This window comes from Falco biarmicus, chromosome 5 (assembly GCF_023638135.1).
Source record: "Falco biarmicus isolate bFalBia1 chromosome 5, bFalBia1.pri, whole genome shotgun sequence".
Lineage (NCBI taxonomy): Eukaryota > Metazoa > Chordata > Aves > Falconiformes > Falconidae > Falco > Falco biarmicus.
The window spans coordinates 63,536,591-63,558,921 of NC_079292.1; the positions used below are offsets into that span (position 1 = coordinate 63,536,591).

At 40.3% G+C, this 22,331-nt stretch overlaps 1 protein-coding gene across 4 annotated transcripts in view; it reads left to right on the forward strand.

Annotated features, from left to right (window-relative positions):
• The window catches only part of KIAA1549 (KIAA1549 ortholog), a 154,333-nt gene that overhangs the window by 111,621 nt on the left and 20,381 nt on the right, over window positions 1–22,331 (forward strand). For 3 of the 4 annotated variants that reach the window (XR_008822140.1, XM_056340885.1, XM_056340887.1), the window contains exons 11-15: window positions 9,611–9,813; window positions 13,178–13,302; window positions 15,264–15,278; window positions 18,663–18,868; window positions 20,536–20,759. Coding sequence is in view for 3 of the 4 variants with exons in the window: in XM_056340885.1 (XP_056196860.1) it covers window positions 9,611–9,813; window positions 13,178–13,302; window positions 15,264–15,278; window positions 18,663–18,868; window positions 20,536–20,759 (773 nt within the window). In the remaining variant the exon portion in view is untranslated. The remainder of the gene's footprint in view (window positions 1–9,610; window positions 9,814–13,177; window positions 13,303–15,263; window positions 15,279–18,662; window positions 18,869–20,535; window positions 20,760–22,331) is intronic. The other variant, XM_056340886.1, reaches the window with a different exon arrangement.

A 22,331-nucleotide genomic window follows, 5' to 3' on the forward strand; every position in this document is an offset into this window, starting at 1 on the left:
AAATCCCTTGCTAGGACTTTTCAGAGGTAGTGTCAGCTCTAGATTCAGGGAATTCCCTTATAAAGGGCAAGGCTCCCTGCCCTAATGACAAGAATCTGACACTTGTCCACAAGCTCATGGATGGTTTATTCAGGTCAGGGGTCCTCAAACTTTTTAACCAGGGGGCTGGTGCGTGGATGCAGTGGCAGGCAGTCATCTGCGGCTGCTTGGTTTCCCCCCCAACCCCGGGGGGGTGTGTGTGTCTGTAAATACTGGGGGGCCAGACTGAGGACCCCTGATTTAGGTGGTCTTGGATATTTTCCTGTAAATACTGGGCATAATGAAGCCATTGCCTTTGCAGTGGTAACTTCGAGTAGCTTGCTCAGTTCTTAGTTTTTCAAAGGGCACATCCTGAAAGCCTAGGTGGGAAAAGCCTACCTCACCAGTCAGAAGCGGCTCTTCTCTGGAGCCCCCTGCGTGCCGCTATGATTCTTGAAGGCTGAACATGTCTCTCTGGCTCAGTGTCCCTCCTTTGTGTTTACATGTGGGAAAGGTGGGATAGGTTAGTCCCCACAAAGCCTTGGACAAAGCATACAGTACTGCACCTTCTCCTTGAGCAGTAGCACAGGTAGTGGCAGAGCTGGAGGGCTGCCAATTTGCATCATGTGCCGGCAAACCTCAGCTAATGTGTAATCACCTGGGTACCGTTACCAGCCCTTGCGTGTCTGCTCTAATCTGCGCTGCTTCTGACAGCCAGCCAGACCTTTGTGTGTCACTCACGGTTACAGGTAATGACTCATGCATTCTGCAAGATGTCTGAGAGAAGCTTGTGTGGATTTTTATTTTTCCCCCCAAGCAGGGATATCTGATACCTGAATCTCGTGTGTCAGGTGTAACTTTACACCTCTGAATTGAGAGTTTTGCTTATTATTGTGTATTCAGTAGACTACTGCTTGGATGTTCCCAGGATCAAAGAGGCCAGCCCTGCTGGAGGCTAAATACTAGGCTTCTGTTCCTGATACAAAGAATTTCTGTGATACTTTGTCATCCTGTAATGATGCTACTGTTCATCTGTATAATGTCAAGGCAACAGCTCTGCATTGCAGAATAATTCTAGTCAAAAGAGACTCATGTTAAGAAAGGCAGCTGACACCAATCCTATAAAAACTACTTGAAAACTGACAAGAGTTTCTGCAAGAGGTTCATGTCTGTGTCTACTGTTTGCATAACAAATATCATTCATTTCTAATATCAACCTTGACTAACTATCCAAAATGGTGTCATTTTGGAACTGGTGTACAGGTTCTGCTTCAGAGTCAATAGCTGGATTCTGACAAGGAACACAGTATTCAACATATTAATTACTTCTCAACAATACATTTCTCTGATGGCAGTTCCTCTGCAAGAGCTCTTTTGTAGGAACTCTTCTGTTTTAATGAGGATTAACTATTCACAAATTAGAGAAATAAAATACCACACTTAGCTATATACTGCTTATACCAGTAGATCTAAAAAGTAAAATGTCTCCATCTGCTTTTTTACGAACATTTGAGTAGCTGTCATGAGATCAGACGAAAAGGCCCGTTAGCCCAGGTGCCAAAAGCAAAACCCTACAGAAGGGAGAAAAATATGCCAAGTACCTGTGATGCTTTGTCTTAACTCTTCAGCCTCTAGTTACTTGTGTCTCAGGAACTTTCTCTAGAAGCAATGATATTTAGCAGCCCTCAATGGATTTCTGTTCCGTGAACTTATCCTGTCCTTCTAAACCCATCTGAGCTGCTGACAGGGATTTCCCCAGCATGTTACATGAAGAACCACATCATCTTGTTTCATCTTGCTTTTATCCTGCCACCTTTGTTTTCTGTGATGCCCCCTAGCCCTTCTATTGGAGGGGGACAGTGAACAGCTGATTCCTAGGCACTTGCTTTTTGCCAGTCATGAGTTTACAGATCTCTCTTGTATTCCCATCTTCACCATCTCTTTTTCCAGAGTCTCTGTTTTGTTATCCATGAAAATTGCTGACCTATGCTCTGTCTTAAGTCTTTTAACACTTTTCTCATTATTTGCAGAGAGGAAGTGTTGCTGTACTGTGGTGTATATGTGCTCTGTCCAGATGGTGAGAGCCACGTTATGAATGTATCCTTTTGCCTCACAAGTAGAGAAAAAAGCTTCCATAATTTGTAATTTTTTTTTATGTGTTGTGCTGCCTCCCTTAGAGGTCATGGTTAATGTTGGAGTTGTGTATGTGGCCTTGGAGGAGTTACTGTTTGACATTGACTTACGGAAAAAAGACTAGTGGAACTGAAACACAGCAGTGACCTGTCCATCCTATAAAGTTAGTGATCTTTTTCTAACTTAATTCTGACACTTCCATCCAACTAGTGTGCAAAGGAACCTCACCAAACTTTGATTAAGATGGTATCCACCCTGCGGCATTTCTGTCTGAGAAGGAAGGCTAAACCTGTGTGTGATTCAGACACAAAATTATGCCTGTTACAGCAGTTGTTTCAGCAGCCTGTGGGCATGTATGTACTTAGAGTTATGGGTTTTCAACAATATACCTCTTGTATTTTGTGAAATTTACTGAGCTGTCACAGTAATATTAGTGTGGCAGGAAGAAGTGCACAAAGGAGAAGAGGAGGGATGATGAAAATCTGAGAAAAACTTGTCTTAAGAAAATATTTCAGAACAGGTGTCTTGAGAATTTCAAGCTTTATAGTTTCGTGAGTTTGCGGTGTTCTTCATTTGTTTTTAATTCTACTGCAGCGAAATTTCTGAGGTGGTAGTTTTTTGTGATATTCCTGCTTTACCTCCTATTTGTATGGTGGGGAGCCATAAACCACAGTTTTGATTTCAGAGGAGGGAAGGAGAACCAGAGGCTGTACACTAGCTTGGTCAGATTTTCCATGCCCAGCACTAGCTGCACTGTGCACTGTTTTTTCCCAACTTGATGGTAGAAGCCCATGCAACTACGAGCACGTTCCTTCTATGCAAGGACATGTTTGCTCGACTGCTTTACCTATTCCCAGTAATGGTAATAGTTGACAAAAGTGCTGTTGTGATGACAAATTTGAGACATAATTTGTATAAAGAGGCACTTGGGCAGCATTTTGTACATACAACCCCTGTTTTGGCCCTCAGATCTCAAAACCCTGCTTCTTTTTGAGATGGTGCTTGCCATAGAGGGTACAGGCTGTAACACCGCTGTAATGGGACCGTGTTGGCATCCCGCCTAAGAGGCAATATGGTGAACTGCCATTGCATACAATTTTTGCATACATACAGTTACCAAGTGAAGGTATTTAAATTGAATTAGAAACCTTTTTCTATTTTGGTGCTTAAAAACATATCCTAAACCAACAGCAGTAAAGCCTCCCTCTGCACACTTCAGTGATGCTTTGTGGTTTTTTTAAAGTACACCTGGAAAGAGTTTATGTTTATGACGTAGGTTGGTTGCATCGTATCCTATTTCGTAGGCAAAATTGTGTCAATGGCACAATTAAGAAATGTCTTTCTTTTTTCTTATTTTTTCTTTTTCTTTTTTATTTTTTTTATTTCTTATTTTTTCTTCTTTCTTTAGCCTTTTTTATTTCTTAAGAAAAACAAATGGGTCTTTTTCACTGTTTTGAGGGAGGCTGTGGGGATGCAACTCTGTTTCTATGTGATCTTCTAATACACTTTTTTGATAAACAAAGGTTTCTTGTGTCTTAACTCAGATATGCATTATTATTACTGAATCACAGGTATAATTTGTATGCGTACTTTACAGGTAGTCCCTGGCTATGATCCCAAAGGGTTTTATGTTGAAGGAAAGCAATGTAAACAAAAACACAGAGGGTATACTTATGTGCATAAAGGGTAGGAATGATATTAGAAGATTTAGCTGAATAGGAAAATGAGACTGAGAAAGGTGAATGTGCCTCAGTACTTCTAAATTCTTATGTATTGGTAAGTGGTTGTTAAGTATCTCATGGAACAGTCATTGCAAACAATAAGGGTGAATGATCCTTGCGGGAGGAAGAAGTACGTAGCACCTTGGATGGGGTGGTAGAAGTGTGGTGAAAAAAATGAGTTCAAATTAAGAAGACCCTAGGACACACACTAGCAGCTGCAAATAATTTTGCTTACTGGTGTGCTATGAGAGTAGTGCAGTGAATTCACACTACCTTATGCTATGGTGCCCTGGGAATATGGAGAAGGGTTTGGTGGTGTGAATCTCAGGTTGTGGAAGGCAGTTTGCAATGTTTAATAGCTTCAAGCCATTCTAAATCAGATTGACTCACATTTTCAGCCCACGTTAATTTTGGGAACATTGATTCTCATTGCCTTGCTGCGTTTAAACTAGTAGACTTGAAAACATTTTTTTATGTAAAGTTTCTTTACCCTGTAATTTTTGTGGCATTCCATGTGATAGCATGTTAGTAAGGTTGTATGTCAGCAGGACTTCTTTACAGGGGTTCCTGCCCTGTTCATAGATTATGTACCAACACTAAAGTATTGGTTTTGAAATCATGCTTAGCTCTTTTGTTTCCTTAGAAATGTATTTTAACAGCCTCTGCTCAATGCATCTAGCTCTACAAGGAAGAAGGCAAGACTGTGGTATAAAAAATCAATAGAAAATTGTCTTAATACATTATTTCTCATATTACATCCAAATTCAAATGCTATTAGCAGGAACTACAGGAAGAATAAGTGTATTTCTTCTCTTCTGCTTTCTGCTGAAATTATTCACTGACCTGTGTGTGCAGTATTTGCTTTCTTGAGAAAACATTGTTGACATTCCTGATGTGTCTCTGCATCTAACAAAACAATATGTTGGCAATCATGTTATATTTCTGTGACTTAAACAGTATTGAAACTATTAGCTGCTTTCATGGAATAAGTCTTGACCGAGGTGCACAGACATGGTAGAGTTCTGCAGAAATGATTCACTTTTTCTACAAATTGAGCTTCAAGTACTTTTTTTTTTTTTTAATTCAGTGTGTGACAATAGAATTTAAGCACTGTCTTGACTTACCAATTTGAAATCATCCTCCCCTTTGATTTCAGCTGGTTCTGCATTTGTATAATGGCGTAACACCTTATAAATGCAGTTTAGACATGTTCATTCTGGTGGTAAGCTTCAGAGTAGTTTATCTCTTGCCTTTCACAAATACATAAAGATAAAACAAATGGAAACCTTCTCTAACAAGTTACATTTAAAACAAGAAATCCTTGCTAGTACTGGTTTTGTGCGCCATTAGGAAAAGGTACTTGAGGCTGATAAAAAGAGGCTCAGTTTCAGCACCTGAATAGGTAGTGGTATCAGCACAAATGTGCTCTTAAAAAGATCGTATTCTTCCTTATTGGTGGTTAATTTATGAGTAGTAGGTGACTGATCCACACATAGTATTCTGACTAGCTGTCCTAAGATGAGTGGAAGTCATCCAGTTACACTATATAACTTGATATGAAGAGAAGGAAGAATTCAGCAGTTGGTATGCAGAAGTTCATAAGAAAAAGCAGGAAACATCTTCACTCTGGAACAACAGTATTTGTTCCTTCCACTAGGTCTTGGTGATCTTGTCTTGCAGAAAGCAGACTTGCGTTTCAGTTTCCGTCAGACACTTCTCACTGAAAATGTAGATTTTTGTTAGTATCACTTCTTGGTTAAAATCATAATGTTGCCATGGTCTAAGAGGTGAGGTATCAAAAGTGTAGATTTTTTTTCCCTTTAAGAAAACAGAGTGGGTTTCTGTCAGCATTGCTTCTGTAGTAGTAATTATAATAGTATTTCTATTTCTCAAATAATGGGTATTATTTTTAAGAAGTAATTTTATCTTTTTGTTGAGGATCACTTTTTCATATTCAGTCAGGTATCATGTTTTATATATTTGTATTTTTGCATTATGATTTTTTATCATGTTTTTTCATTCATACATACAAACATGTGTGTACACACATGTGTACAGTTTCTCGTACTGTTCATGTATTGCCTGGAGCTGGTAGCGCCAACTTAAGCCTTTTTAGCAGGAGATACTTAGAAATGTTATTTGGCTGTACCAGCTCTGCAAGACTCGAATCACCCAGGCCAAAGTCTTCCATTCAAGTGCAGTTTCATACTGAATGGTTTTATTAAGATGGTAAGAGCTTGTTCTTTCAAAGAATGAGGTTAAGAGAAAATCAAGTGCTCTGTCCAAATTTTAAAAATCATTTTGGAGAAGCTCAGTACATATTCTCAGCCTTTGGGGGTGCAGGGTGGTGAAGGAAAGGAAGCTGTAGCAGAAGGTTATTTTGTGTGAGGGAAATGTTTTTGCTGAATCTGTGGGGAACTGCCCATTTCTGACCAAGTTATAAACCTTTAGGAAAATATTTGCATGGGAATGGACTTGACATAGACTTGTTAGAGATTTACCAGTTAAATTCTTGTAGGATTACACCTGTTTGGCACATACAAACTCTGTAGAGCTGTACCTTAAAAGCTGTGCACAGAGATTGTTACAAGGCCAGGTAAAGCAATGAGCCTCAGGTTGTTGGCTAGTGTAAGCTGGAACTGGCAGCTGGCAGGCAGAGGGAGAGGAGGGCAACAGGGCAGGACGGGAGAGACTGGTTCTGCTGGGCTAGGAAGTGTAAGACCAGATGAGGAGTTTGCCTGACTGCAACTTCAGGAAAATAGAGCCACGGGGTCTGTGGTGCCTGGGGTGAGTGCTCCTTGAGGCCTGGAGTGGTGATGCCTGAGACTTGCCAGTCCTCTGTTGCCAGCAAGTGTCCATGAAAGCCATTGGCAAAGTCTCAGCCACCCTAGCTGTGGATGTGCATAAAGGAATACATCCTTTCTCTTCTTGCATCCCCTTCTTTCACTATGTGTCTGCCAGCTTCTGCGTGAAATCAGATGGGTATCCTGGTTTGGTTCTACAGATAACATTCTTACATTGTACCCAACTTTGACATAGACTGGGCCTTCTGCTATTAGTCAAGGAGCCAGCAGGGTGGGAGAGAAAGCTAGAGAGCACCTATGGAAGAATTAAATTTATGATTTTGTAACTCAAGACTATTGCCAATGCCCTATGCATGAGAAGATCCAGTTGTGACTGTTCAGACAATCTTAAGTGTGCTGTTTGTTATAGTATGAGTGCTTGTCTTTGCAATACGAACAGTCTTTTTAATTCATCTCCTGTGTGATCTGTCGGCAGATCAACATTTGTGTGTACATATGCTGTGGTGTACGTACATTTTGATATGCTGTGGTGTACGTACATTTACACATAAATATATCTGTCTCCGTAACTGTGCTCAGACAAAAGGTTATATTAGACTGCAGCTAGGAGTGAGACTATTCAAAGTTAAAAGATTAACAATCTGTATTTTTGCATGTTGTTTTACTCCCCAGATGGTTTACAAAGCCAGTGTGCTAGAGTTAGCTCTAAGCTCTGTTGAAATGCATGCTTCAGACATGCAGCGATCTTAATAAAACTGTACTAGTAATTCCAGTATTACTAGGATGGTTTGTCTCTTCAGCTGTGCTTGTCCACCCCACCAGTCACAGTATTCAAAAAGCAGTAGTACCTTCGCGGGGCCAAGTCAAGTGTGCTCAGGAAAGGGTAGAGAGCACTACCATATTTGTTGCATAAGAATTGAGGCTAGCGCATGAAGACTGTCATCATCTTTGGAGCAAAGGGGGCTGGAGGCAGTGCAGGGGAACGTAGGGAAACAGAGGAAGTGATCATCAGGAATCAGCAGCATGGTGTATAGGCACGAGCGTGGAGTGTGAAAGGGTTAGAAGGGAAACACTGAAAGGGTTCAAAGGGAGAGTGCTACACACAGGAATATCTTCAAAGAGAATAGACATAATGGCAAGCAGATCAGAGGTGGAGGTGGGGTGACTTAAGAGGAGTTTCATTAATCAAAGTGCTGCAAGCTGGCATGATAATTCTGAAAGTGGAAGTGAAAAGGTCCTCTTCAGAAAGTATCTGGGGGAGAATTCATGGAGTTTGGGGGTTGGTTTTTTTTTTTAAGTGAGCAAGATCTTGAAGGCAATGTTTCATCTCTGAAGGGCGGGAAGTTTCAGGAAAGGTTCACTAGGTGTCTGACTCCAAAAAGTGTTACACCTTCACCTGGTCTAGCTCAACAATGCCTCTTTGAATCAATGGTTGCAGTTTACATAGATTCAGTAACTGTATCACCCATAATGCTGAATTGAAGACTGTTGTAAAGCCCAAGAAAAATGGAGTATAGTGGAAGACATCCAGATTTGTTCAAATAATAAGCTTACTCATTTTGTGAGAAATGAACTCCAAAACCTCAACCATTCAGATAGCTGTTGGATTTTATGGGAGAGCTTTTATTGCCATCTACTGGTTTTTAACAGGCAGTTTGCTCTACTGCAACATCCTTTCTAAGAACCATTTGGAAAATGTTTGCTTACTGAGAAAATATTTTGAAGAGATTGTTTCAGAATATTCCTTAGGCAAGCTTATCTTTGGCATGATATCAGACGAGTCTGTTTGTAGTTAGCGATGTTGGCATGCCAAGCTTTATGAAAGGGGGTTCACTTAAACATCTGGAACCTGACGCACCCATAAACACACTCCAACACATGCTTCACTTCGCAGGAAATCAGCTCTAGGAACACACAGAGGGTTTTGTACGTGTGCTGTGCAGTGGGTAGGTGTGCATGTATTTTGAAAACTGGAGTTACCAACATTTCTTTCTAATTTCAACTTTCAAACTGTGTAATATTGAACAGGACTTGAGTAAAAACTTTCTCTGAATTAGTTCTTCAGAATTTCTAATTGCTCCAAAGCCCAGAAAAAATCAGCAGGAGAGCTTGAAACTTGGAGGCTTCTCTAAATTAAGTCTGAATCAAGTCATTGAGAAGGTGAGATTAGTTTTTTTCTAAATACAGTTATGAAAATGAAAGGCCTGGTTCTGTGTCTTTCTCAAGCAAGACGCCCATTGAACCCATAATCCCCTAATAAGATCTCTAGGATAAGTATCTAATTTCTCTAAACTCCAAAGCCTTTTATATATTTTCTGTCTATTCAGTATGAAATTCCTAAGAGCTGGGTTTTCAGTTCTTTTTTTGAGGCATCCATGCTGCCTGAAAGTCACTGCCAGGCTGCCGTACAGCTCAGATCTGCAGAATGTCTATTTTTCATCAGATGAACTAGGTGTTTGCACAAGCACTCCCAGACTCCTGCGGATTTGGGGAGCTCAAAGTGAAGATGATCAGCAGTGACATTATTCAGATTGTTTGAACTCACTTCACTCATTTTGATTGAAAGAAATAGAAAGATGACCTGGCAGTGGTAAGCATTTCAGTTGGTACACAAGTGTCTATGGCCTTGCAGCCACAAGTAAACAAAAGCTCCTCACACAAAGCTTAAATCTTGAAGGAATAGCTGGAAAAAAGGTGTAGCAGCAACAGAAGGCTTTTTTTTTTTAAACTAATTTGATGATTTTAAACTGTGTATCGTATACTGAAGTAAGCTGACAGAGTTGTAGGGCATTTATTTTTCTTTTCCGTACAGCTCTCATGTTCATTCCTGGGATACATAGCCTGGCCATCCTCCTAGTGGCCATTGTTTGCAATCTTAACCAAAGCCTTTGTACTTAACAGTTCCTGTTTTTTGTCTTTGTTCTTCTCTCACAGCTACAAGCCCCCAGTGTGAAAGGCTTTGATTTTGCTAAGCAGCATCTGGGCCAGCACAATAAAGATGATGTCCTGATTATCCATGAGCCAGCTCCTTTACCGGGACCTATTAAGGATACTACCCCATCTGAAAATGGAGATGTGCCCAGCCCCAAATCCAAGACTTCCTCAAAACCTTCAAAGACTGTTCGACACAGAGGGAGGTCAGTTCACAGAGATAAACTGTAGTAGATGATAATTTATTAATCACTGGTGATTAGTTATGTTTTTAGAGCAATTTCAGTGGAAAGAACTGTTCCATAGCTCTGCAACTTGCATTTTCTAGTGGGCCGTCAAGGGTTATGCCTTGCTGCTCATACAAGGTTCTGAGAATTTGGTGTCCATTTTTCTCTAAAAGGCAACATGCTCATTTGAGAGGGGTATTTAAGACACTGCTAGGTTGGCTGGAGTCAAGTCATTGCATGTATAGTGAAAACACTTGAGTCTGTGTTTTCTGATGCATTCTCTTTGTAGTGATCTTTAGCTGCTAAGGCAATGGCTTACTAAGGCTACTAAGAGCAAATGAAAACCATTGACAAATAACAGTGTTTTTCAATAATATTAATAGTGATCAATAGTTGTATGCTAAGTGGCATTTTCCAGAAATAAGCAGTCTCATGCATCTTCCCTTAATTTTGAAGAGTGTGTTTATCGGTGGTTATCTGGTTGCTCTCATAGAAAACCAGCTTTGGTCAAGAAAAGGAATGATAATTTACAGCTGTGCAAGTGGAGAAGTGTCTGTCAGCCATCAACAGTGATTTCCTAACCTTTTCCAACAATCAAATTATGTGATTGTGTCTTGCTGGAAAGGACTATGTTTGTAGGATAGGCGCCGTAACAGAGCTATGCATAAAAAAGGATCTGTGCATTAAAAAAAAAAAAAAAAAGATGAGTGGGAAGGTGACAGGTGGGGAAGAAATGGAGCCCTGAGGAGTGTTATGATAAGTCTCAAACAGCTCCTTACTGTGGACCTCCTCTGTGCTGCACTTCCCAGTAATTCTTCCTCTGCCTCATATTTTTGCACTCCTTTATCTCCAGCTCTGCATCCCGTGTTCTTTTACCGATGTGCTATTGCACAGTGGGAGAAAAAAAAACAACAAGGGCACAGTTGAATGGGCTTAGAAAGAAACTAAAAGTGGTTCTGACTGAACTGCAAGTCTCTGACACAACTTGGTCCTCTGCTCAGCCTTCTGTGCTTCCTCTAAAGCCCTAGTTGTCCTAAGAACCTGGATTTGTTTTCCCCACCTGGGCTTCATTCAGCTCAGGTTCCACCTTCCCAAATGCTAAAGCCTGTCTTCCTAAACTCCCTGTAGGCCTTGCAAGTAGTCGACTTCCAGTGGTACAGTGGAAGGTGGGCAAAACTGGAAAACAGTGGAAGAAAAATTAACTAACTCACTTTGGTATAGCTTAAATAAATTAAAAAAAGTTAATATAAATCAGAAGGATGAGTGTTTCTGTGTTTCTTTTAAAAAGTTCAAAAGTGGCCTCAAACAGAGGTGATATGGGGGGGGGGGGGGGGGAAGGTATCTATGTTCACATGCACATAAGTATAAGAAGGAAATTTAAACTTGAGGCTGTCACTGTATTTCATCTAGAATAGTTCAGAAAATGAAGCAGGAAGAATTTTCAGAAGCCAACATTTTAATGCTTCCCCTGAAGACAGTAATGAATCATTGATCAAATTTGGAACAAAGATATTTCTTTTTTTTAATAGCATCTAAATTCAAACACTTCAAAATGTTTTCAAAAGAGAATTTCCATCTTCTCCCTCATCCTCACTGAAGAGTAAATCTCCCTTTAGGCTTAACTATGGAGATGTTACCATCATCTCCTTAACATGCTGACATGCCCATGTCAGCTTGAGATTTAAAACGTTTACTCCCTGAGGCAGAAGTTGAAATGTGAAGTGATGGCATAGTGTGTTATGTTGGTTTTAGCTGTTTTCTGTTTTGTGAGGAAATACAGAACTCGGTTCATCACAATGCAATTCAGGACTGTATGTTGCATGCCAGGAAATATGGTGGTGATGTAAGTACACATTGTGTATCTGTAAAAAAACAACAAACAAGAAAAACAACTGAGTTCAGAAAGCACAACATTTCTAGGCTTCTGCTGAGAGCTGGACCTGTTGTTTTGGCTTGAGAGGATACAACTGCATATTCCTCAGCATTTATAAAGACTGACTGATGTTGACACAGCACTATCTATGTTTTATAATTTGCTTAATGATAATTCAGATAGGCTGAGGAAAGAGTATGAAACAATACAAAGCCCAGTGAGGTGAAACAAAGTCAGTAGTAGATCTGGAAACAGAACTCCAGCCTTATGCTCTGCTGAACCAAGGCAAAGGTGATGGAGATGATAGCTCTGTCCCCCCTTTCTGCCTTAGAAAAAAGATGCAATGGTGCAGATCTGTAAGGTAATTGAGAATGATTTCTCCTTTTTTCCCTGCTATTTTCTTTTTTTGTTGTTGTTGTTGAGGTGTGACTTATTAGTATTACAGTCCTGGAGAAAAGAATGAAAGACAGAGTTCAATTAGCAGTGCATTGTTCAGGGAGGAGAAGGGGAGTTGAATTCAGAGTATTGCCTGCTGCAAGGAATAGGTGTAACTTTCAGTGAACTTGGCTGGCTAGATATAGTTATCTTAGTCTTTGTGCTCTGGACAGGTTGACATTTAGCCAGGAGCCTCAGTAACTAGTTCAGATATCCATCTAGCCCAAGCAAATCTTGTACTTAATAAGGTTAATGCACAGACATGTGCACACTTCCAGTGATTAACTCCCTGTGGGAATAGAATATGAATGTTCACAAGACAAAATGGTCACTAGAGATGCTATCACAGAGGCTGATCCTATATGAAAAGACAGACTTTGGTGTCAGCTGGGCAGTGGTGTATGCCCTATGTTTTTGTGATTTTTATACTATGAATAATTTTACAGCTGAGGTATTCTGTTGGGGAAAATCACAGTCTTTCTTTATATTTTTCCGTAATTGCCCACCAAAACTACAAACACTGAGATTGTAATTTGTAGGTAACAACGGTTTTTAAGAATCTCATGACTGCATGGGATAAATACATAAAAGTAGTATTTTTGAATGGCCCTATGTTTAACTAGTCTGGAAAATATTCACACGGACTTGTAGTGTTAGCAAGAGAACAACAAATTAGCAAGTCTGAATATTAGACTTAATTACCTACATGGGTTTCTTAGTTCTAATATAATACTTTTCGTCTGAAAAGTAAACTGCTCCTTACAAATGCAGAGTTTTTTCTGGAAGTGTATTTTAAAGGAAAGGTTAGCTAATAATCTTGTCACATGTGAATCCTGTTGCAGTTTTCACATGCAACAACAGTAACATCATGGAAATTAATATCTAACTATGATAATTTATTATAAATTTACTTATAAACAGAGGAAAATTTTAGCAGTCTTTGCAAGATCTCAGCACAGGATTCTTTGTGTGTGAGAACTGTGCCCCTTTGCAAACTTATGTTACATGTTGGTTTGGTTTTTTTGTTTGTGTCAGAGTTTCGCCATCAGATGCTGACTCCACAGCAAGTGAACAATCCAGTGGGAGAGAGACAGGAGAAGAAACCGCAAGACCATCAACTGTTGCAAATGATGGCAAACCACGCAGAGCAGTGAAGAAGGGTTTGTTACTTTGGTTTTTTCCTTGTGTGCACTAGCAGTGCTTTACTCAGGTTGAAGAGTTACTCTAGTGCTGTAGCTTTTTCTGAACTCGTTTGCTGTTAATTTTTCTGGTTTGTGTCACAGAAAATTGTCTCTCCTTTCTGTTTTAGTTCTGTTGAAACTGAAGATCTACACATTCTTTTCATTCCAGCAAGCTTTTGAAACTAATGGCTTAGCAGGAATGAATCTTCCCTCCCTTTCCCTCCTACGCTTCCCCCACCCCACCCCCAGCAAACCTTTCCATCTAGGCCTAATTGTGGCTCTTGTGGTAGCAATCTTGCAGACAGTTACATGGGCAGTAGAGGTCACAGCAGGACTTGATACAGCATGGAACTGTAACTTTAAAAAATGAGATTAAAAAAATGGAGACCACAGAAGTAAAAGTTTTGCAAGTAAGTTCTGATTCAGATATCAAAATGCTTTTGTGATTATAGTTTAGAGAGATGAAAATCCAGCACTAATGTGTTAATAACAGTGAATTTGTTGTTTTTAAAGAACAGTCTTCCTTCCAGTTTAAAGTGCCACCGATTGTCTTGGAGGTGCCCTGACATATATTTCTTTCCTCATTGAAAAGTTGATAAAACACTGCAAACCCATGTTCATTTTTAATTAAAAAAATTTGTTCAGATTATTTTGCTGTTTAAAAGCGTCCTTTCTGAGAGCCATTTGGGTTTAGATGGCAGATTGCTTGCTCCTTGCTTGAGGTTTTAGTTACCAGATCTTTGCCTTAAATCACAATAGTTGTCTTAGAAAAAATTCTGATACTGAATATATTGTAGAGAAGTTTGTGATATCCCCAGATGTTCTTAATACACATGGCCTTGATGGCAGCAGAAACTGAGAAAGAGAAAATATCTGCCATGTTGTGAGCAGTCTTTTCAGTATATTGAATGTTTTTCCACATTGTCCGTGAAATATCAGCTAAGATGTAAGGATGACTACGGAGGAATGCAGTGCCAGTGAAATTCAGATCATAGTAGACAGATGTTCAGGTTTTGCTTATGTTGAAGAAATGAGATTGAGGAATACATAAGATAGTTTATATAAACCACTAGCTCTTGGGTGCCTAAACAGCAAGTTAGATAATGTATGATTCTTAAACTTTCATAATGTGGACTACTCCTGGAAGGGCAAGGGTGATGGATCAGGCTTTCCTCTGTAACAAACATGTAAAAAAACCCCACAGGATCTGCTAATGTGAAAGTTATACTTCCTAATAATTCAGCAGTCAGTGTATGCTGTATGTAGTTTCCACATTTTACAAAAACAAGATACTGTGCTGATGCTATGTAAGTTTTCAGTGCCTTAGGTTTGCTTTAAGGACCAGAAATCTACCAAAGTAAATACACAAGAAAACGATAATGCTATGACAGAGCTCATCTCATGATGGTTTATGAGTTGCTCCAACCTCTCTGACTTCAATTCTGCCCTGATTTAGTGTTCTCCCATTTCTTGCCTGGGAACTCCATTTTTGTCTCTTCGTTTTCCATCTAGCTTAAAATTTTATGTGAGGTTTAACATGTCCTTGTGGTGTAGAAGTGTTAAGTATTGCTGCATCTAAATTATCTGGCAAAAGCAGCAAGGCTATTGTGTGAAATACGTCCTTTTTACCTGCCATGCCCTTACTAAATCAAATATACTATTTTTTCAGCATTTGGTGCCTCTAGTTTGATAATCATAGGGACTATTTTTACCATTCAGAATTGGAGGTACTGTCTGCGGAGAGCTGTCTTATCTGTTGAATGGCAGATTCAGCTCCTTTTTTTTGTTCAGCTGAGACTTGGTGGTTTGAGCCAAGTTCATGCATTTAATTCAGAAGTAAATACAATCGTCTAACCACTCTGTTTTTTCCAGTTGTCATTCCAGCTGAATTATTTGTAATAATTACTGTGTTGTCTCTTCTTTTTTCTTTATGTTGTCAGGAGCAAACAGAGTGGGTAAGTAACCAGAGCTGATAGTTGAGTACAAATATGAATAGAGGTGCTGGGTTAGCTGCAATTATATCTTAGGATGGAGAGGTTTGTCTTCTGTGTCTAATTGCTTTTGAGCTATTGAAGTATAAAAAATTCTCAGTACCACAAATTATAGTCATCCAATTTAGGCATATTTTTCTAATTTCCTCCCAATTCTTTCAAATTGTTGGGGAAAAAAAATCACTGTGAAAGAAGCAAAACTGAGGCAGCTGTTGGTCCTCAAGCTAGCTTTGTATAAACAAGTTAGAGATACTGTTAGAGTTAATGTCTTCACTGGAAGGCTGAGGCAAACACAAGCTACCTGCAAAGGAGCATAAATATCTTCTCATGAACTAATATTTTTCCGGTTGGGACTGAGGCACAGCAAAGATGGGGCAGGAGAAAGCTGATGCTGGTTTTGATAATGCATACCGTATCTAGTGATAAATTAAGGATTGTCCCCTCCAACAACAGTTTCCATTTTATAATGGTAGAGAAGGATGGATACAGCTATGATGCCTTCCATTGTTCGGTTTGTGCAAAGTAACAACTAATGAGAGTCATCAGCTGCATTCTAGGGATGTAATCTACTGGGATACAAAGAAACTGTGAAATTTATCTGCCCCTGCATACTCTGGCATGATTCAGGTACTAGTGGATCAGTGGAAAATTCCCAGTGACTTTACCTGATTTTAGGTTAGGCTTTATGCACCTTGGTTGCCCTGCCTCTTGTTTTTATTTCAAGAGGATGCAGGAAGCAGTAGCCTTCCTCTGTCTCCAGTTGTATTGTTTTTCATATGAAATCATAGCTTCCTGTAGAGCAATTAATTTTTTGACATATCAGTTCAATTAGTAGTTTAAAACAGGGGAACAGTGATGCACATCGATCCTGACATGTGACCAATACAAACTAGTTGATTAAACGTGTTTTGTCCAATATTTGGGTGTTCATTCCTCTCCATTATTTTTCAGCCTCAGCTGTCTAGTCTGAGATCAAAATTTCATTCATATAGTACCATCTGAGAGCTTTAGAAGATGGTCTTCTAACCACAGACAATAGTGTAACGTAAGAACTTTGAAATGAGATACCATTCTTATTCACTCAGTGAAAACTTCTAAAGCAGCGCATTCATGTGTGGAGATGGAAACAGTTTCTCCTTTGTGTGTGTACAGCACTGTGCCGTTCCCGACTTTCTTATCTACTACCATCTTGGTTTGTATTCATAGACATATTCAGTGTATGCACACAGAGAGGATTTAAAGGTCAGATGCAGCTTATGGGGGTTTTTTGTGGGTACGTGCATGCGTCTTTTCTGCAAAAGTGTAACATACAATGTTACTCCAAAGCCTTACCAAAATTTTACAGTGGGACTTTTGGACAGTTCTACAAAATTAATTTAAGAACATTTTGACTAGGAGGCTGCTGCCAAGCATTTGTTTATATGTGCAGAAGGAAAGGTTATGGATGAAATTATAAAGATTCAGAGTCAATGCTCTGCAGAATTGTATATAATGGATCTTGCTAACCAAGTAATATGAAAATAACCTTAAACTTTTATGTTGGAGGTCAGTGAGCTTTGAAAACTGCTATTAGACTGGACAGGTTGGAAAAGAATTACTGATGTGTGGGGAGAACAGGAAAGATTGATGCAGAAGTTCAGATTTCCATTGTGCTATGGGATCGCTTTGAGGGATTCACACTAACTACATAATATATCTCACGCCCCTCTCTGTGAGAGGCAATGTTTGCATGCTTCTAAGAAATGCTTGAAGATGGGGCTGTGAAGGTGACAAACGGTAAAGGTCATATAAATAGCTACAGAAGAGAGATAGATATACTTAATTTAGGCTCTGTGTCTTGCAGAACATTTGGGACACTGAAATCTTGAGTTGAACTGTTTACCTTCTTTTTAAGGACGCGTACAGAAAAGTCACATTTATAAATGATGCATACCATTTGCAAATGTGTACATTTGACAATGCATTGATCAAGTTTGAGAAATATGAAAAATAAGAATTTTGCTTAACTTGTGGCCAGATCGCTTTCCAGCCCAAAAGTAATATGCTGTGAATATAATAGTGTACCATTCCTTCCCTCTCCTGCTCCCTTTTTTGTGCTAAAAGAGGGAACCAAAGGAGCAAATCATCTACTGTGATCTTCTCCAGGAGATAGCATTCACTCCTCTTCTGAACCCTATACTTCATTACCAGCATGCATTGCAAATGGATCAGAGCAGTGGTTATTTTCTTTTCCTTCTTGTCTGTTGAAGTTGGATCAGATTGATCAGTTGATTCTGTATTGGAATCTGATCTGATTCCCTTTCCTATTTGAATCTGAGAACCACAGCCCATTATTAGAATTCTGTGCAATGTTGTGGGACTGTGTCCCTCTGCACTGTTGTTTTCCTCCGTAAGAAGAGACATATCTTAATCTCTTATTGCTTATATTTCATGGTGAAAAGCAGTTTGAGAATTTGTGACATTACCATGTGGACAAGACAAAAGAATATTTTGCAAGTCTTCAATAGTTTCTGTAAGCCTAATCCACATAATGGTTCCTGTTGTAGGCCTAGCTCCAGCAAAAAAATACTTCAGTATGTGCTTAACTACAAACCACTGGGGTGATCTTACAGAATTCAAGTCTTTTGAAGGAGATGACCCATTTCTCTTGAAGTCATTAGCTCTTGACAGGACCAGGGCCGCATCTTCCATGTGTATTGGTTTCCATAATGTCTTTTGTTGATCATGTTTGAGTTGATTTGACATCTTCAACAAATCACAACATGGCAATATCTGTGCAGCTTGCTTATTACTATGTGAATGGTTTATCCTGTCACAAAGAAGAAAGCTGCTTTAAAAGCTTTAATTGGTAAAATGTGTAAAACTCTTAACGTTTTGTGTGGATTTCGAAGGGATGTGGGTTTTTTTTGTTCATATATCATCCTTTGTGTCATTCAAGAACTTTGTTGTGCAGTGAGACATCTTTTATTGCTCTTTGAACCTCCATTTGAGGAATTTGCATCTCCTTAAGAACTGATAAGAGGAACCATTAGCAGTATGTAGTTGAAAGGCTTTTTATGGAGTAAAGTAGATGGAGGTTTTGGGGTTTTGTAAATGCCAAGAGCTTGATTTGCAGGAGTAAGGAATGACAGCTCACCTTCTGGAAATATAATGGAAAAATGTTTATAATTTGCAAACCACTGGGTAAACTTGTACACTAAATGTGATTAGCTGGAAGGCCTGTAGGGTAAGTTAAAGACAGATGGAAAACATGACATGGTCTTGTCGCATAGCATCTGTAGAGCTTAACATTTGACTGAGGCAAACCTAGCAGCAATACTATACTCCGTATTTGTTCTGGTGATTTAGGACCTCCTCAGACCAGCAGTGGAAACGAGCAGCACTCCTCAGCCTCTATCTTTGAACATGTGGATAGGATGTCACGTTCCTCAGATGCCAGCAGACGGGTCCCAAGCAAGATCCAGCTGATTGCCATGCAGCCAATGGCAGCGCCTCCGGTTCAGAACTCGGTGCTTTCTGATCGAGTAGCAGAGACTAACAAAATTAATAAAGAGGTATGTTTAAAGTGCTTTGAATATTTGTGGAGGTCCATATGCCCAGCCAAGAGGGAAAAGTATCCAGTTTCTTGTTTTCGGGAGTTCCTTATTAGTTTCTGAGGAATTGAATTTTGACAAGTTACAAGAGTAGTTCTCTTTCTGTCTGGAGACATAATCTGACCTGTTTTTAAAAGATATCTAAATGAAAACTTAGAGAGGAGCAGATTTGATGATCAGAATACCTTGTGTTACCGTCCTTTGGCTAGTCAACTAGACAAGTTATGAAAGTTATGTTAATTAATGTGTGAGAATTGGAGCATCTGGACCACCTTGGTTTTCATTCTACACTGTTCTTTTGACTTTTCAGCAATTCAGGATGCGGGTTATACAAACAAGTTATCTGAAGATATTCTGGGGTGTGAATTCGCAGCACATTCATTGCTTTCAATTTGTGATGTGTTTATCTGACAGTAAACATAAAGAAGCTTCCTGCTTTATCTGAGGCTCATGTTACTGTAAGCAGAATAGGAGCATGCCTGGGGCGTTAGGATAGAAAGTCATGCACCGTAAAACCACATCATACACTGCCCGACAGTGTTATGTGCTTGCATCCTGGTTTTGTACTGGCGCCTTCTCATAATTGAGTGGAATATTACTGAAACCTTTAATTTAAGATACTGTGTTTCTGAGTACCTGATGGAAGAGCGGTAAATACACGTATCTAGTCTACATAGGCGAGAGGGGCCATAAAACAGAAATCTAACTATAAATGTAAAGAGTAAGTCTGTCTTGTGTCCCTTGTATGTTTTGGGGGGATTTTGGTGAGACAGTACACAAAAATCAATTTTTATTTGGGTTTTAATCCACTGCTTCAGATGTGTTCTAGAACTAGCCCAGCAAAGGCAAAACAGTCATTGCTACCTGATCTGGTGCCCGACTGTTTTGCATTGGTAAGAGTGATTTCAGTGAATATTCAGTGGTGTTATGACAGCTTTCCCAGATAATGAGATGCACTCCAGGGAATCTGGAAAAGAAGATGGGAGAGAGGCATGAGTACTCAGCCTACTCAGCCTGCAAGAAGATGTAGAGCTGGTAATGCCATGTTCCTCTAGGGACCTGGGCCCTTGTATTGCTGTTACATTTCTGCATAGCTTATGGCAGCCTCTCATACTCGGCAGAGGCACCAGGTTATGAGCTCAATTAGATCATTAAGTTTTCTTCTTATCTGATGAAGGTCGTTAAAGGGAATGGGTGATGGATTTCAGCACTGTTGTTCAAATGTATTTCTGTTTGACGAGCAAAGGTAGATATAGTCTGTACTGGTTAGTCTTATTTTTTTAGAGCAGTGTCACTTCTGGCAGACAGCTGGAGTTTTTTGTGTTCCTCCTGCCTTTGTTAACAAACTGCCATGTCTCTCAAATTGCATCTGCTGTGCTGGCAATTGTATTGTGTATAATATTACATCTACCTGGGGAGACAATGAGGATACTGCAAAATATCCAAGAATGAAAGTGTGCTTACAAATTGTGTGACTTATTTTAATCCTTCAGAGGGAGGTAGGGGCGGGCTGGGAAGTGAGGAGGAGAGGTTTACAGAAGAGCAGCAAAAATTCTTTTTCCAAAAACTACAAATGAAAAATGCAGTTGGTTTTCTTTCCCCCCCCCCCCCCCCCATCCCTCTTTAAGATACAAACAGCCCTGAGGCATAAATCTGAGATTGAGCATCACCGCAATAAGATTCGCCTTCGTGCCAAGCGCAAAGGGCACTATGAATTTCCAGTGGTGGATGATGTGGTGGTGGTTGACTCCAAAGAACAGCACAGAATATATCGCAAGGCGCAGATGCAGATTGACAAGATCTTGGACCCTGGAGGCAGTGTGCCTACTGTCTTCATAGAGCCCAGGAAGAGGTAGGGATTTCAAAGCTGGGGAAGTACAAGATTTTTTTTTCGGTCAGCATCCAAAGTACATCAAATATGTACTTCTGAATTTTCAGAGCTTAAAATAATTTTGATCACTAGGTGAATTTGAGTTATCTATGTGAAAAGGTTTGGTTTGTTTAAAACATTTTTATTTCTTTCAGTATATGCCAATATGTTTTGTTTTCAAATTATTCTTTTACAAGTTCTCAGTGGTGAATTCTCAGTGAACAAACCCAAATGTATGAAGACTGTCTTAAAACAATTCGGTATTTGCTCTGCCATTTGTTTGAATAATTCTTGTGATAGAGAAGGATCAAAATTGCAATATAAGCACTAACAAAGATACATGGAAAATACAGACTGCAAGTAATAGTATTTTTATGAAGGGGGAAAAGATGCAAAATAAGGAAACCCTTGAAAACTTAAAAAGCATGAAGATTCTGAATTTTAAAAGCAAATCCACAAATCGAGACAACCTTTTATGTATTCCCCCGGGGAATGAGGCACATTTGGCAGCCTCACAGATCTGCCTTCCTGGCCTTGTATTTTCAGAGAAAGTCTTCCCTGGGCTCTGTTTAGGGCTTAGGAATACTGGCATTTTGTTCCCGGAGCACTGGTACCCTGTGACTGTTTCCACACTGATAGAAAGTAGCTTTTTTCCATCTACGTAAGTTCCTCAGCTGGCTAGTAGAGATAAACCCAACATGCCAAGCGTGAAGCCTTGTTGGCAGTGTCACAAAAGCACAGCATGGTCAGGGTTGGAAGGGACCTCTGGAGATCATCTGGTCCAACCCCCTGCTAAAGCAGGCTCACCCACAGCAGGTTGCACAGTCACATCCAGGCAGGTTTTGAATGTCTCCAGAGAAGGAGACCCCACAGTCTCTCTGCGGAGCCTGTTCTGGTGGTGTGTTACCCTCAAGGTAAAGAAGTTTTTCCTCATATTCAGATGGAAATTCCTGTGTTGAAATTTGTGCCTGTTGCCCCTTGCCCTGTCACTGGGCACCACTGAAAAGAGCCTGGCCCCATCCTCCTGGCACTCGCCCTTAAGATATTAGTAGACACTGATAGGATCCCCTCAGCCTTCTCCTCTCCAGGCTCCACAGGCCCAGCTCTCTCAGCCTTTCCCCACGAGGGAGATGCTCCAGTCCCCCAATTACCTTGGCAGCCCTCTGCTGGACCCTCCCCAGCAGCTCCCTGTCTCCCTTGAACTGGGGAGCCCAGCACTGGGCACAGCACTCCAGGTGTGGCCCCACCAGGGCAGAGCAGAGGGGCAGGATCACCTCCCTCACCTGCTGGCCAGGCTCCTTCTGATGCACCCAGGGTCCCACTGGCCACCTTGGCCACATGGGCACACGGCTGGCTCGTGGGCAACTTGCTGTCCACCAGGACTCCCAGGTCCTTCTCCGCAGAGCTTCTTGCCAGCAGGTCAGCCCCCATCCTGTCATCTGTTCTGGTACTGCAGATGTGTCAAACATTGGTCTGGGAGGTCTGGAGAGGCCCTGGGTGGGGGCTGGGGCATGGGCAACTTTGAAAGATTAATGTAAGAGAGGTGACAGTGGG